This window comes from Solenopsis invicta, chromosome 8, assembly GCF_016802725.1.
Source record: "Solenopsis invicta isolate M01_SB chromosome 8, UNIL_Sinv_3.0, whole genome shotgun sequence".
NCBI classification, from domain to species: Eukaryota; Metazoa; Arthropoda; class Insecta; order Hymenoptera; family Formicidae; genus Solenopsis; species Solenopsis invicta.
Genome location: NC_052671.1, coordinates 6,208,427 through 6,222,884, shown reverse-complemented (window position 1 = coordinate 6,222,884; position 14,458 = coordinate 6,208,427). Strand labels below are relative to the sequence as shown.

Here is a 14,458-nt window from a genome sequence, read left to right as displayed (position 1 = left end):
TAAGTTTCAAGTATGTCAAAGATATAAAAAAAATAATAATAAAATAAAACAACAATTATCTTTTGTAAAAATATATTTTTAAAATATTATATTAATTTTTTTTATACATTAAAAATATTTTGAGTTTTTGTTCTCGATATAATTTGATTTAACACCGTAGAGATTATTTCTTCATCATTGGTAAAGTCTTTTCAAGTTTTGATTTTGAGAATTAAAGATAATTTAACTTTTAGTGAAAAATTAATTCATTATTAAAAAAAAAATTAATTTATATTAAAATAAAAGGTGATTATATCAAAAAACAAACATGGTTGTTTTACTTTATCTTCTTTTATTTTATCTTGGACCGGAGAACTTTAGATCTTACTACGTACAAGTAGTCTTGCCATATGTGTAAGCTCAATTTTATATAGCCGCAAGACATTTCCATTATGAAACTATACCGCTTTAATTTTAACGCAAAACGATTTAAAATTCGTATTCCTCATTTAATGAGTTGGTCTCATTCAATAGCTTTTGAATCTGGATTTAAATTTCAGATCTTCTCAATATGTAAATATAAAAAAAAGAGAGAAAACTCGAAATACTTTTTCATTTATTCTTAAAAGTCAATCGCATTGGCATATACGAAATAAACTAGATGCACCGTCAATTGGTACCGCAGGCAAAGGGATGGGAAAAATTGAACAAAAAGCTTCTCGCATATCTCATAAGCTCTGTCTCGCTAGTACAGAGACAAAACGGTCGAGGTTGAAATATGTATTTCGGATAGATGGAAAAACGTCGCGCGCTGGAACGCGCAAAACATCGACAATACAGCGCGTGTATTCGCGCTCCTCGTTACGTCAGACGATATCATCTCGCGTGTGCCTGTACGATGAACGCCGTTTCCTTTATATGTATCATCTGAAATTCGGCGTCTCCTTCGGACGTCTGCGCGTTTGTGCGTTTTTTTTCGCGTTTTTCGCGTTACCACCTCTCCTTCTCCGTCTCTCTTATCCACCGTCCGGCCGTTACGTCCGGAATCTTGCAGTTGCGAATTCCTGCACGAGTGTAAACGCTGGTCGGGACGGCTTTACGAATTGTTTCAGTTTACCTCCACCAACTGTGGATCCTTTCTACTTTTTCCCCCTTTTTCTCTCTCTCCCTCCCTCTTTTTCGTGCTTTCGTTCCTTCCTCCTTTTTTCCTTTCCTCTCATCTCCGTATACGTGGTCACGAGCCGTATCGCGGAAATTCCGCATTTGTTTTCGTTTTCCGGCACCGTCACTGGCAGAGCAGGAAGAATCGCCAGGACGAGAGAAAGGGCGGAAGAGAAAAATACAGGGCGGCGAATGAGAAAGTTACGTACATATTCGTGATTTCTATTAAGACAAAATTATCATTGATAATAAAAAAAAGATCGCATAAATTCTCATATTTATAAAATAGAAAGAAACATTTTGGATGAAATAATATATTGTAATTCAAAATAAAACAAAGAATAAGATTTTGTTACAGCTTTTTGTATCTTTAACTCTTCAAATATATTATCTTTTCGTTAAAGAAAGACTTGTATCGTAAAAATTAGAGAACAAATTTATAAAGGAAAAGAAAATAAAAGATTATCAAAGTATTACTTAAAAGCACTCATTTTAACTCTTGTAATACAATGTAAAAAGGGACACCTTTTTCCTACATGTGCGTATCTCAAGTCCAATCACTTTTTTACCTACTTAAAGTGATTCAAAAATCTTTAAAAATTAAAATCATGAACATACTTTCAAGTTTCTATATCAAATGTCTGTATTTTATTTAAGAAAAAAATGTATAATTTAATTGTCTTTGAAATTTCGAGAAACTTCCACGGATAAAAATCGATCAGACACGAAATACCTACCCAGGTATGTTGAGCAAGGGTTAGAGATCTGGATTCTTTATTTCAAAGCAATGCGAGATGTACGAAGGTATTTTTGACGTGACGCAGTATTTGGCAATTATTCTCTGAAAATACGTAAGCCCTTATCACATCAATTAAGGGTTGAGAGGAGGGTGAGCGCGTTCTTGCGAAGTTCGAGAGAGAGTTTGTGGAAGACTCTCTTCTTCGGGAGTAGGAATACTCACGCCGGTGCAAGCGCGGAATAAAATCACACTGTGCGTATTGTTCCAAGACCCTCCTTTTATTCTACCCCTCTTCGTGGATCTTACACAGCCACTCAGCTTCTTGTTTCCCGCACGGCCGCCTTGCCTCTTTTCTACCCTTCGTTACACGCAGCCGCAAAGTGAAGTGGCGCATCCGGGAAGTTTCGCGTTTCTGCCTTTTCGACTGGCTTTTTTTTTGTAGCATCGAGATTTGAAGAACAAGAGGCCTCGAAATCAGCCTTTGATAACGCCCAGACCGAGAGCTATTTCGCCTCTCTCGTAAGAGAGATAAGAGCACGAATAATGTGCATTTCAGAATCGCGTCGTATAATTCTCTTATGGCGATTACTCTGAGTTTGTTACCGACGTAATAGCAGGGCGGGATCATCGTTAAAAATTATCGCGCCCCTTTTATCTCGTTTCGCAAACGAAGAGAATCAAGAACACTAAAATCGGGATACCCTCGCGATACCTGCGGTAATAAAATGAGCTCTCGTGAGACTCGCGGGTTTCTGGTGAACAAGGAATTTTGTTTTCCCAAACGTGCCCGCGCGAGTATAAATGTCGAGTACATCCACTTGGCGGATTGTTCGTATATATTCCTTCCCCTCTGCCGTCATACCTTTCCCACCATCTCCACGGAGTTCTGGTTCCGTGCACCCTTTCAGTACACGAAGATCGTTCCACGGAAATACTGCGTGCGCTTTCGTTTTTCGAGATTATCTTTGTAGTAGAGAAGATAAGAGCCAAGCGCGCACGAGGCTGCGTGAGTTAATAAGGGATTCCCAAAGGACACGCTCTCGAAGCTTTGTGTAAGTATAATGGGGACCGGAGTTCAAAGCTGGTGTTCAAAGATAATATAACTTTGGCTTGATAAGTCGCGGATTCTACGACTTCCTCGGTGTTCGTCGTGAAAGCACTTACTCATTCTTACATTTATCCAAGAAGCATCTATTATCCTTGCACACTAACTAAACGGACTTTTAACGCAGCAGCGCGTCGGATAGAATACGCGAGAGAGAAGAGAAAATGATTTAAACGTTCCCCGTCGTCGAACGGTAATAGGCATGGGCGCGCGAGTCGGTGCATTAATTCCGCAGTCGTCCGAGTTGTCCGGGAAGAGATACGTGACCGGAATGTACAGCAAATAAAGTGCACGGCTCACCTGGATGACGGTAGCTAAGGGACTTTTGTTGGCCGGATAGTCGAGGCTGTCTCGATACGCCCAAGCGAGCGGCTCGTAGGTGCTGTGATTGGCCTGAAAAATAGTCCAGTCGCCGCCAGGAAGTGGTCCCCAGGCCGTTTCCCCCGATCTGGTTAATCGAAGAATGGGAGACGCCGCATTCAGCTGGGCATCCTGGGAAGAAAGAAAGAGCGACCTGATTCCATGCTTGCGCATAAAAGCTCCCGCTCTCTCTCTCTCTCTCTCTCTCTCTCTCTCTCTCTCTCTCTCTCTCGTCCTGCCATATTCCCTCGCTTTTCGGAAAATCAAATTTTTTGAGGGCATCATACGCACTTTAGCGCATTGTTAAAAGGGAATTGTTCGGGCCAATGCCGCTCGATTTTATATTCGGAATATCACGTGCAACAATATTTCCCGTAAAATGCGAAGCTATACAAATTAATAATTACGTGGAAAATTTAAATTAAAAATGATTTTAAAATAAGATATGTTAATAATTAGCAAAGTGAAAGATAAATTAAAAATTCGAAAAATCGTATTAAACATTTCCAGGTTTAAAACTGTATTTGCTTCGCGCGCTTGGAATAATTCCGATTTTATAATTTGTGCCAGAAATTAAATTAGTTTAAATGTTCATTTAAATACACCGAGAAAATCGCTTTGCATTTTTGCAATTATCTAAAGGGAAATGACATATTTCGTATTTGATGTGTATGAACAGCGCTAGTTTTGTCAGCCCTTTTTCCGCCGAGCAGCGCGATCGTTACTCACAAGTTATGCCACGCGTTCGAAGCACGATAGATAGATGCTCCAAAGTTTTAAGAAGATTGTAACTTATTTCCCATTACAAGCATTATGATAATAAAAATTGTAAATGATTGATATCGCAATATTAAGTATCTAATAATTAATCGTTAAAATGATTCGAGAATACGTGCTGCACAAATACGCAATATGACATTAAATAATACAAAATAATAAAAAATAATAAATATAATATAATATTCTCCAGAGAAACGTATAATATCGATTGCTTTATTGTCACGGCCAGCACTAACGCTGTAGGGATCGCGCCTTTTATTACTCTCTTTTACGAGAGTTCTGTCCTCTTTTCCACAGTTTCCGCGATACAAAATTGATTGCAACCATAAAGATTATCACATAGATTTTCTATCAGCAGGTTTCCTTGATCTCTAATATTAATTACGAAAGATATACGTATAAACAGATTTAATTTTTATTTATCGTTTTAAATAAAAATATAAACATTTTTAAATCCTTATCTTTGCACTTGATGACACAGTTATAAAGAGATAAAATTATAACAGTTTATTCTTGTGTGCATCGACTTGACAAAACTAAATAAGTTATAACGTAAATTGTATGTTATAAAGAAATGCATGTATAAAAGATATACGCGATACGCACAAGAATAAAAAATTGTAATAAAATTAAAAAAATACATGTTGCTCGTAAAAAAATTTGATATGTATCTGACTGTAAAACTAGAATTTGAATATCTAATGTTGGAGACTGACCTTCAATCTAAGATTAGTGTGTATAAAAAGTGGAAAGCCCTTAAGCTGAGCACCAACGAGACTCTCTTCCCCCGGAGGAGCAAAACCCACGATGCCAACTGAATATTCCCTGCAATATTTGTCGAGCAGCTCGCGATTCCATTTGTCCATCTGCAGGTACTTATTTAGATTCTCGAAGATCAGCACCCCGTACCGACCTTTATCGAGATTCGTCAGCACCGGTAAAGACTTACCGGCCACCTCCACTTTGTACCTGAAAGCACAATTTTTTTCGTATTTAATAATCTGTAAAATTCGACATGATTTGTGATTTTCGAAAGTTAAGAGAAAATTTATTTTATTAAAAAAGAAAAAAAAATGGAACGTTTTATATCGTTTCCATCGAAACTGTAACACATCAATTTATAACGCGCATACTTTATTGAAGATATTTATTGAAAATTTTTCGTTACATTTTATCTGGAGAGTTTTTAACGCTTTTATAAACAAAATTTTTTTTTCAATGAGAGATGAAACTCATAAGTTTTCACGATCGCGGCTATTTAACACGGAACGGATTCACTAGTAATGAGATACAGACAAAACACTTTTGCGATACGGCGAGCACTTTTTCGGAAAGTGCTATAATTTTTACGGATATATTGTACGCTCCACCGTTTCCGGATGCCATTAAAAGTCCAGCAATATATATTCCGCTAATCGCCTTCGGGGTCTCCGCGCTTAAGAATTGAACATAGAGGAATGTAAACTTTTGCGAACTCCGCTAAGGTACGCATTATTCTTGCGGGGGGTTTATATATAAGTCAAACGAAGAAAAAAAAAGTTCTTGCTAACGTGTTCTTTAAAATGAGATAAATTCTGCCGCTCTCTCTCCTCCCAGTACCTCGCAGCTGATACTTTGTGGGATCTTTCTCTCTCCTGCCTGCGCAAATATTTCACTGCAAATATTTAGACGTGAGTGCCACTCGTGTAAGATACAGCCGTCAACGTGTGTTTTGACAATTTCAATTCGAATGGTGTATCGGATGTTTAAAGTGCGAGCCGTAGTAAATAGAGGTAAAATGGAATATCGATAAAAGGAGCAGCCCGGTGGGGAGGAGGATGCCCGGTATTGTTAAACGATAAAACTGAGACACTTTATATCGAAATTCCATTTACGTAGCATCCAAAAATGCTCCGCGAATAATAAAGCAATTACACGTATGATACACACTCTCTTCTACATCGAGACATTCGGGAGATTTATGGCATTTTTTTTTTTTTTTTTGAAAATCATATCCCGGTGCCGTTGAAGCTGTCTTCCGTCGCGTTTCGGCCTTATCTGAATTTTTATTTCCAATGTTCCCTTCCAATCGCAAAAAAAAAATCGACAGGCCATACTTCTGTCCTGGGCGCGATAAAATGATTTTATTGCGGAAATAAACTGGCGAGGCTTCTCTCGTCGATCGTACCGATGGATTTCTCTCATATCCTGTCGCGCGTCGTAAAGAGGTGGCGCGAATATCAGATTTATTGGAGATGCATTCCGATAAAAAAAAAAAAAAATTTCAACAAAAAAAAATGAAGAGAAATGTACCGTCTGCTCGACGGCAAGTCCATGTTCGATTTTTTAGCAGATTTTTCGGGGAATGGAAAGCACATATCGCTCGTAAAGTCGCAATGAAATAAATATTCAATGGGCGTCTATGTACGTGAAGTTACGCTGTCTGTTATTTGTAATATATCGAAACCAACATTGAAATTTATTATTCCCAAGTTTAACACCGCTGCTCGTTTCCTTTAACCGTTAATATCGTTAACCAGACAAACTGGAATTATTACGGCAAATCATTTATAATAAAGTTCAACGGTAAACGTTAAATATTTGAGATATTAATAAGCACAAAAAACATTAGCATCTGTCCTGACTGGAGCCGAAATTGGATCTCAATGTGCATGAATATTTGGCAAACACATTTAATCACCGACTTTGAAAATGTACATGAAGCTTTGTCGAATGAAAAGAAAAAAAGCGATGCGGCATCGTCCAACCGATATGTGTAACATTGTTGTTAAAAAATGACAAACCGTATGCAGAATACGGTAAACAATTTGAAATTGCGTATACATACGTAGACATAACTGGAAAACCGGTTGGAGGTTCATACGGATCAATATCAACGATAGTTTGGGTATCTATTTGTGTTTAACATTCAGGACCGATTCTAATCGTGTAGATACATCAACGCGTTAGCATGCCAGAACGGCAGATTGCCGTTATCCCGAATGCAAAATAGCCTTAATACCGTCGGTATAAAATGATAAAATGTCCTGTACAGCGTATTTGTTAGTAAAATATTTATACAATTTATTTAACAATTTCATCACTGATAATAATAATAATAACTTTATTAAAGTGCATTTATGTTAAAGGTTATAAATAACACTTACAAATGTTTCTTTTACTTTTTTTTAAGTTTCATAACTATATTAACAAAAAAATGTATTGTTTAAAACGTAAATGCAATACACCTTCAATTTAAACTCATTTATGCATATTAAAATACGTTTACTGAATTATTCAAGTTTTTGAACAATCAATACTATTTGCTTTTTTTTGTAATTTGAAACTTGTCAACTATAAATTAAGAAAATAATTTTTTTAAGTCACTTTTGTTCCAAAGTTATAAACTTTTATACAAAAACATGCACTTTCCTGATTTTGTCGACTATAATTGTATAAAAGTAAGTTGTAACATTTTTATACAATTTTTCTTTAAATTAACAACTATGCAAATACTTTCTGAAAATATTAAAATATATGTAAGAGTCACTAAAGAATTTTTTATACCTGTAAAAGTAATGAAAATTAATTCAAGTGCGAACGACTCAGTCGTGGGAAGATGCCTTCAAACGTGTACACAGTGATAAAGACAAATATATTAAACAGCAGTATCTTAAGCGCTAAAACGGCAACAATGAGTAAAAGTCTAGATCTTTGATATAATTAATATAATTAAAAGTTACTTGACTAATAATAATAATAATGATAAAGAATTACTGATAACGTATAAAAATTGAAAAAAATCAAAATTCCCACGTCAAAACATTGGAAAGAAGCACGTCCATATATCTATTAACAGATATTTCAATTTTTAAATATCATATCTCGTTGTGATTTCGCAGATAGTTGCCTATCTACATTGCCGGCGTAGTTAGCATTAATTTAGCACTCGTACTATTAATGCGTAATTTACTGGTTGCGCGCAACAATGAAGATAAATGACTTTAGCGCGGTACAACGACACTGCGGCGAGCCGACGCGTTCGAGCAAGTTAAGTTAAGGACCACAAGTAATACGCCCGATGCAATAATTTTATAAATAGGAACGTTGTTATCGGGTCAAGCTCAAAGCCGATTTTATTTTCGCGTTATAACGAATCGCGTCCAAGTGCATCACGGTCGTACGCGAGCGCAGAAAATTCGAGTTAACTAATGAATGCCGGGTATAATTTAGCGACGTAATCGATTCGATAATTGGTAACCGCCCATTAACGGCAAGTTAGCCAATTTACGAGGCTAACGAACTGTCATAACGAACCACCCGACGGGAGGGGGAGGGGGAGTTCTTTTGTTCTTGGCTAACAATCGAGAGTTCGCCGTCCAAGCGCATCGCGCGCCCACGCGTCACGCGAAGAATCCGAAAGCGAAATTCAGAAGTATCGATCCGGCGAACCGTCCCCAATCGCGAAACGATGAAAGGCGCGTACGTGCCGGGGATGATACCCCGGACTTCGAAATTTGTACGCCACGGCACCGGCAGTTTCGTTAATTGTATTTCAAACTTCGTGTCCTTAAAAGTTCATCCCGCCTGCGCGACAGAGAACTTTCCTGTTTCGTCCGGGCAATGAAGATTGAATTAAGTTTAATTAATACGGCATAGAGAGATACAATTGACTCGGTGTCTTGATATTAGAGGTAGATACGCTGAATAAGACTTGCTCTTGAGACGAGATAGTCGAGTTTCCATCGTTAGTGGTTCCACGTCCTCGCCGGTTTCGCTAATAGCTAATTCCGTATATTGGCTCGAATTAACGATAATTAGTAATATTATGTATTTGAAATTAATTAATTTTTCACAATTAATTGCTCACATTAAGATTATACGAAATAATTTCGGTTATTTCTTTTCCTCTCATTTCTGCTCATTTCAGTATAATTGTGTAATTATAATATAATTGTATAATTAAAATAATGAATTTAATATAAATAAAAATTTTAATGAGATAATATAATATTCAATCTATGTATGTTATATACATCTAAAATATTAATATAAAGTATAGCTAATATTATAGAGAAATAATTAACGACCTATTATATTTTAATCAAAGACTACGTCTTCCTGAAGTTTTAAAGAAAGCTTCGAGTAGTAAATCGCAATATCATCACTAAAGGAAATTAGCCCTGTGAAAATAAGACTAGTACCACACGGCTAGTTTAATTAACCAGCTGTAATTTTATCTTAAACGCAAGTTATTAAAGTATGAAAGCAAAGCGTATCAGCGTCCAGATAAATTTCAGTATCGTTTAATCGAGTAAAACGTTGCTCAGTTTCTCCAGAATAATATAAAGAGCAAAAGGCGTCTTCTTCTCTCTCTCTCTTTAGATTTTCTTCCCGATTTTATATAGACGAGCATGTAGCCACGCGCGCTCTTGGCCATCTTCGACGTATTAAAAAACAGGCATTTTATCCAGTTATTATGATAATACCTAACTCTCGTGGCGCTTCATTATCTGTGGGCGAGGCTACGAAGCCAGCGAGCGAATTTCACGTTAAAATGCAGATGTAATTCGCGGAAATTCGCGTGCAGGGCAGATATTACAAACGCAAAGTGCCGAGCGGTCCGAACTGTAACGACGTACAAGGGCCCAGGTACGTTTTCATTAAGAAGAATAATTTAATTAAGCGGATTAAATGACAGGATTGGATAACAGCGTACGTGAATTTGGCTCAAGTGTGCGATCGTGGATCGTTTGTGGCGGTTATCGTGAGTTACCTCTATAGATTGAGATGTAAAAAACGATAAGTGACTTCTCGGGGTGTATATATACCGACGCAACATCGAGAAGGCAGCGGAGGCCCCCGGGAGGAAATAATTTACCCCCGGGGGCGTGTTCCAAAGAAGTCGTAGTCGCCTCGTAAATTTCTGGCCGACGCGACGCGTGCCCCACCCTCCTCCGTCTCCCCCCGGATCTGCTTCTGCTCCCCTCGACCGGCGCGGCCGCCGCTTTTCCGCGAGCGGAAAAACTTGCAAGAACGGCAACGGAGAGTTTCGGGGAAAACAACTTCATAATTTCCGTGGAAACCCTTCCGATTTGGCATACGCGTAGCGTCGACGATGCGAGGGAGGAAATTCCAATGAGGGTTCATTAGTTTCGTACCGTACCGCGCCGAGCGGCGCCTTCTTCTCGGACCCCGTTTCGTTTTATGCAATCGGGCGAAACTTTTTAAATTGCTCCTCGAATTAAATTATGCCGCATAGTTGACGCAAATTGGACCAAAGGCGCGGCGACATTTACGGCGCGGCAGTGACGCGGCAGTCGCGCAACGTTTTAAATGAGGGTCTTAACTCAACTAATAGCACATAAATTCGAAAAATTTATAAAGAATGTCGGGGCAATATCTTACAAAGGGGTCGATTCGATAAAATCACGTCGGTATTATTAAAACAGCTTAAAAGCATCAAGAATTTTAACAAGTTACACGAAAATACATTCTCGAGCGAGCTTTTAATCTCGATATTTAAGTCGTATCTCGAATTACGCCACTCCAGATACTAAATATATTCGATGAAGATCTACCTCCAGTCTTTTGTCATCTCTGCGTTATAAATAGATGAGTAGAATTTAGTTGTCGAGTGTGTAGAATCGTGATGTACATGGACGAAGCTATCTCTTAATGTTCTGAACTTTCTTAATCTCGGGAGTTTCGCCGCAACCTGCAATAGATCCCCTGCGATAGCACTGGCCGGGAATCCAGTTTTGCACATGTGCACTCTCCGCCGGATGTTACAGCGACATTGCCCGATGTTTTCCCTCTCGGATGCAGGATGTTTCTCTCAAAAATAAATGTCTGAAGTTCCTCCGTCTCTCCACGGCGTGCCCCGTCGTAGTTTTCGTTGAAGATTTACAAGGCCGGCGACACGTTAGCATTGCAAAATATTGAATTAATCCGGCACTCGCGGCACTTCCTGAATCTTTCATTCTTCGCTACCGGTGTTTTCGCACCTCTGGATTTAAAGAACGGCTTTACCCTTCCGTCCGTCTTTCCTCCGCGCTCACGGCGAGGAAGAAGTAAAAGAAATCGCAATTACAATAAATGAGCGTAAGCTATTGGACAAATAGTAAAACGAGAGAAAACCCCCCGAAAAAATCTAGAGAATTACCGTGCCATTCGTTACGCATTACAAATTGCTGTTTACCGAGACAACCCGCTTAAACGGTGTCAGACGGTAACAGCCGCTATAACATAAAGCAACTACATCCACTCTGTCGTGCCACACGCCCCGCACCGATAAAATAAAACGATGAAAGACGATCGCGGTAACCCCATCTCATCATGAGGCTCGGTTCTCGGTAAGGATATCCGATACTCTAACATGACCCAGATAGGGATCTTCAAAAGTATCGGCTATGGATGCTTTTAGTCAGTCCTGCTAGCGCTAGCAGTGTATTATCTTATGTATCTTATGGTATCGATGCCGCGTAACGTAGAAACTGGTTATTCGCTGTAAAGCGGACGATTATCTAATACATTTCCAAAATGTATCGAATACGTATTTCTCAAATATCGATATCGAGCGTCGGTACTCGCGAAACGTTTGGCCGGCCGTAAACCCGGGCGTTTTCTCAATAGTATTTGTGGATAGTGCGACAACAGCAACGGTAAACGATAAAAGGCAAACGTCGCTACGTCATTCGCCGATATCTCGCAGCCATTGTCGTTTCTCGTTGCGGGAAAGGGAGGAGCGAGAGCGAGGAAAGCGACGGGACAACGAGGATCGTGAAGAAGCTCAAGCGAAGAAGGAAGCCGACCACCCTTCGGCGCGTAGCGTCGTAGTCGTAGACGACGAGGTGGGCAAACACGATTTACTCCCGGCAAGGACTTATCTTCCTGGCTGGCGGCGGCGACGGCGGTCGCATCCGGTGGCAACGGGAACGAGCGCAAACGAGAAAAGTCGTCGCCCAGGCGGATTTGCCGAAAGTGCATTCCGCGGAATGAAGAGGGACGGCGACGCGAGCGAGTATAAGAAAATAAGGTGCTTGTCGAGCTGGCAAAGCGGAAGCGACCGCCGCCACCTCCAAAGAAATACAAAAAGCTGTTTTCGCGGACGCACAGAGAGTGTCTCAGGCTTGTCGAATCATCTAGACTGGAAGCTTGAATCTATCCAACTGGGTTGAATTGGATTTTTTAAAAAACCAATTTGAAGTCGTGTTTTCGTTAACGAAAAAAAAAGTCAATTTTTACGCTGAACCACCGTCAGCAAGAACATTTTCCGAAAACTATTTTACAGAGAACACTTCTGGCATTATCACTGTTAAAATAACTATCTACGTCGCTATTTTGTGGGAATTTTTCGTCGATTAAATTTCCTCCCTCGCGAACGCGCTTTAACAAACTCCTCGGCAGACAGTAATAAGGCGAAAATACATTTTCAAGCGAGAAATGAATACCTGGAGAATTCTATGCAAGAATACAAATAAAAAGATCCACCGTGCTGCATTGTGCAGACTGCGCTTTCCTTTGCGGAGGCATTGCATATTATTTTTCAGAAAAAAAAAAATTTGCGGATTCATATATCATAATATCCATGTTCTCAATCTAGACGTTGTTGTATTTAATTTCCTGATAATATGACACGTGCGCACAACCGTAATTTCACTAATACGATAAGTCTCCGCGTGTAGTTGTATCGGTAGCGACCAGCGAGTTACGACGAAAGTCGAGAGAAAATTCACGGAAAATATACGAACAACGTTTGAAGTATACTTTTCGATTCAACCAATTCGTCGCGGATACCGTACGATCGGAATTTCTTTGGTCAGATCGCCGAAGCGTATATTTATATAAAGTCCAATCTACCCAAACCGCCTCTCGTCTCTCGTCGCGAGGGAGATTACGCACGCATACAAAGGCGTTTTATTTGGATGGGATTTAATTCGAAAGGATCCACCGCAGCTGGCCTATTGTGCCACGTCCAGGACGGAAGACGCGACGGAATCCGCATTCGCGTATTGTCGAGATCCCGGCGAATTCCGCGAGAGAGGTGGGTATATATACGTATATTTATTCTTTTGTGGCGCGCGCGGTGCAGAATGTAAAAAGGCGATGGCGGGCCGGCGGCGGCGGCGGCGCGCGCCCGACGCTGCCGACCATTTCCCGACGATCTTTCTATCGTGGTTCAGACAGCCGCGCTCTGATGATCTGTATCTGGATAAAAATCCAATTATCTTGTATAATGGGCGCGTAGCTCGCGCCGATGCGAGCGAAATTAACGCGGGCCATTATGGTGCGGTTGCGAGATTAACTCTTCGACAGATCTATCTATCGGCTGGAGCCATCACTCTCTCTTTCTCAAATTCAGAATAGAACGCTCTTCTTCCCATCGATTCGTTTGTACACTCGCAAAAATATATCGGAAAATTTGATTTCCGTAGCGTGTCAATCTGTCGTTTTCATTTGAGATAAATTCTCTTTTCTTCCGTGAATATTTATAATTGTGCGATAATATGATATTCGCATATATACAGAGAGGAAGGGTAAAGCCATATAGATATATATCGTGGGATTAATGTCATTCATGACTTTTAGCTGGTAATACTTTTCGGCTTTTGCATTACGGATCTAATTTATTGCGTTAATTAGCGGTGAAAAAGGCCACGCGTATTTATGTAGAACGTACTCATAACGGCTAGCTTTTACCTTTTAAAAAAGCTGAAAAAAGCATGCGGCCTGCTTGATAATAATCTTTAATTAGCGGAGCACATATTTGTGATGAAATCCGGACACGGAAAGATTACAATGAAAAAAATTTTCGTCCGCATTTACAACGTTGTGATAGCCACAATTTTGGAGAGGCGCGGAAATGCATTTATTCTTTTGTACGATGTCAGGTTGAATCGCGAACGTATCACAAATAAAATCACCCGGCGGGGTCTGTCCTATGCATGCTATTTTTCGGTTTGAAGTCGCCTTGTGTCTCGTGAATTCTGTACCAAATTTGTTCCGTCAATGATTGTAAAGAACACTGGGGCTTTTTTGTATGACGATACAATAGAAATGTATCGTAAAAATTATTATAGCTTCTGGCAATTTTGACGTTTGTGTTGAAATTTTCTGAACATTGAGGATAAGTGTTTAAATATTAGCGCAATGTGGAATAATATGAGTAATACGATATATAACAATATATAATAATCGATACAAATACTAAAAAATAAATATGGATACCAGAGAAGTACGCGTTTTTGTCATCGTATACTTTTTGTAATCGTTACTTTTATCGTTACTTTATAAATATAATACATGCGTATTGTTCATTCGAATATAACTTCCTGGTATGCCGGAACCACTAT

At 39.3% G+C, this 14,458-nt stretch overlaps 1 protein-coding gene across 2 annotated transcripts in view; it reads right to left on the bottom strand.

The window, feature by feature from the left end:
• LOC105196796 (bifunctional heparan sulfate N-deacetylase/N-sulfotransferase) overlaps positions 1-14,458 on the bottom strand; it is a 317,002-nt gene that overhangs the window by 7,897 nt on the left and 294,647 nt on the right. For both annotated transcript variants that reach the window (XM_039452718.1, XM_011162913.3), the window contains 2 exons: positions 4,841-5,093; positions 3,285-3,476 (listed from right to left, as the gene is read on the bottom strand). In XM_039452718.1, the coding sequence (XP_039308652.1) occupies positions 3,285-3,476; positions 4,841-5,093 (445 nt within the window). The remainder of the gene's footprint in view (positions 1-3,284; positions 3,477-4,840; positions 5,094-14,458) is intronic.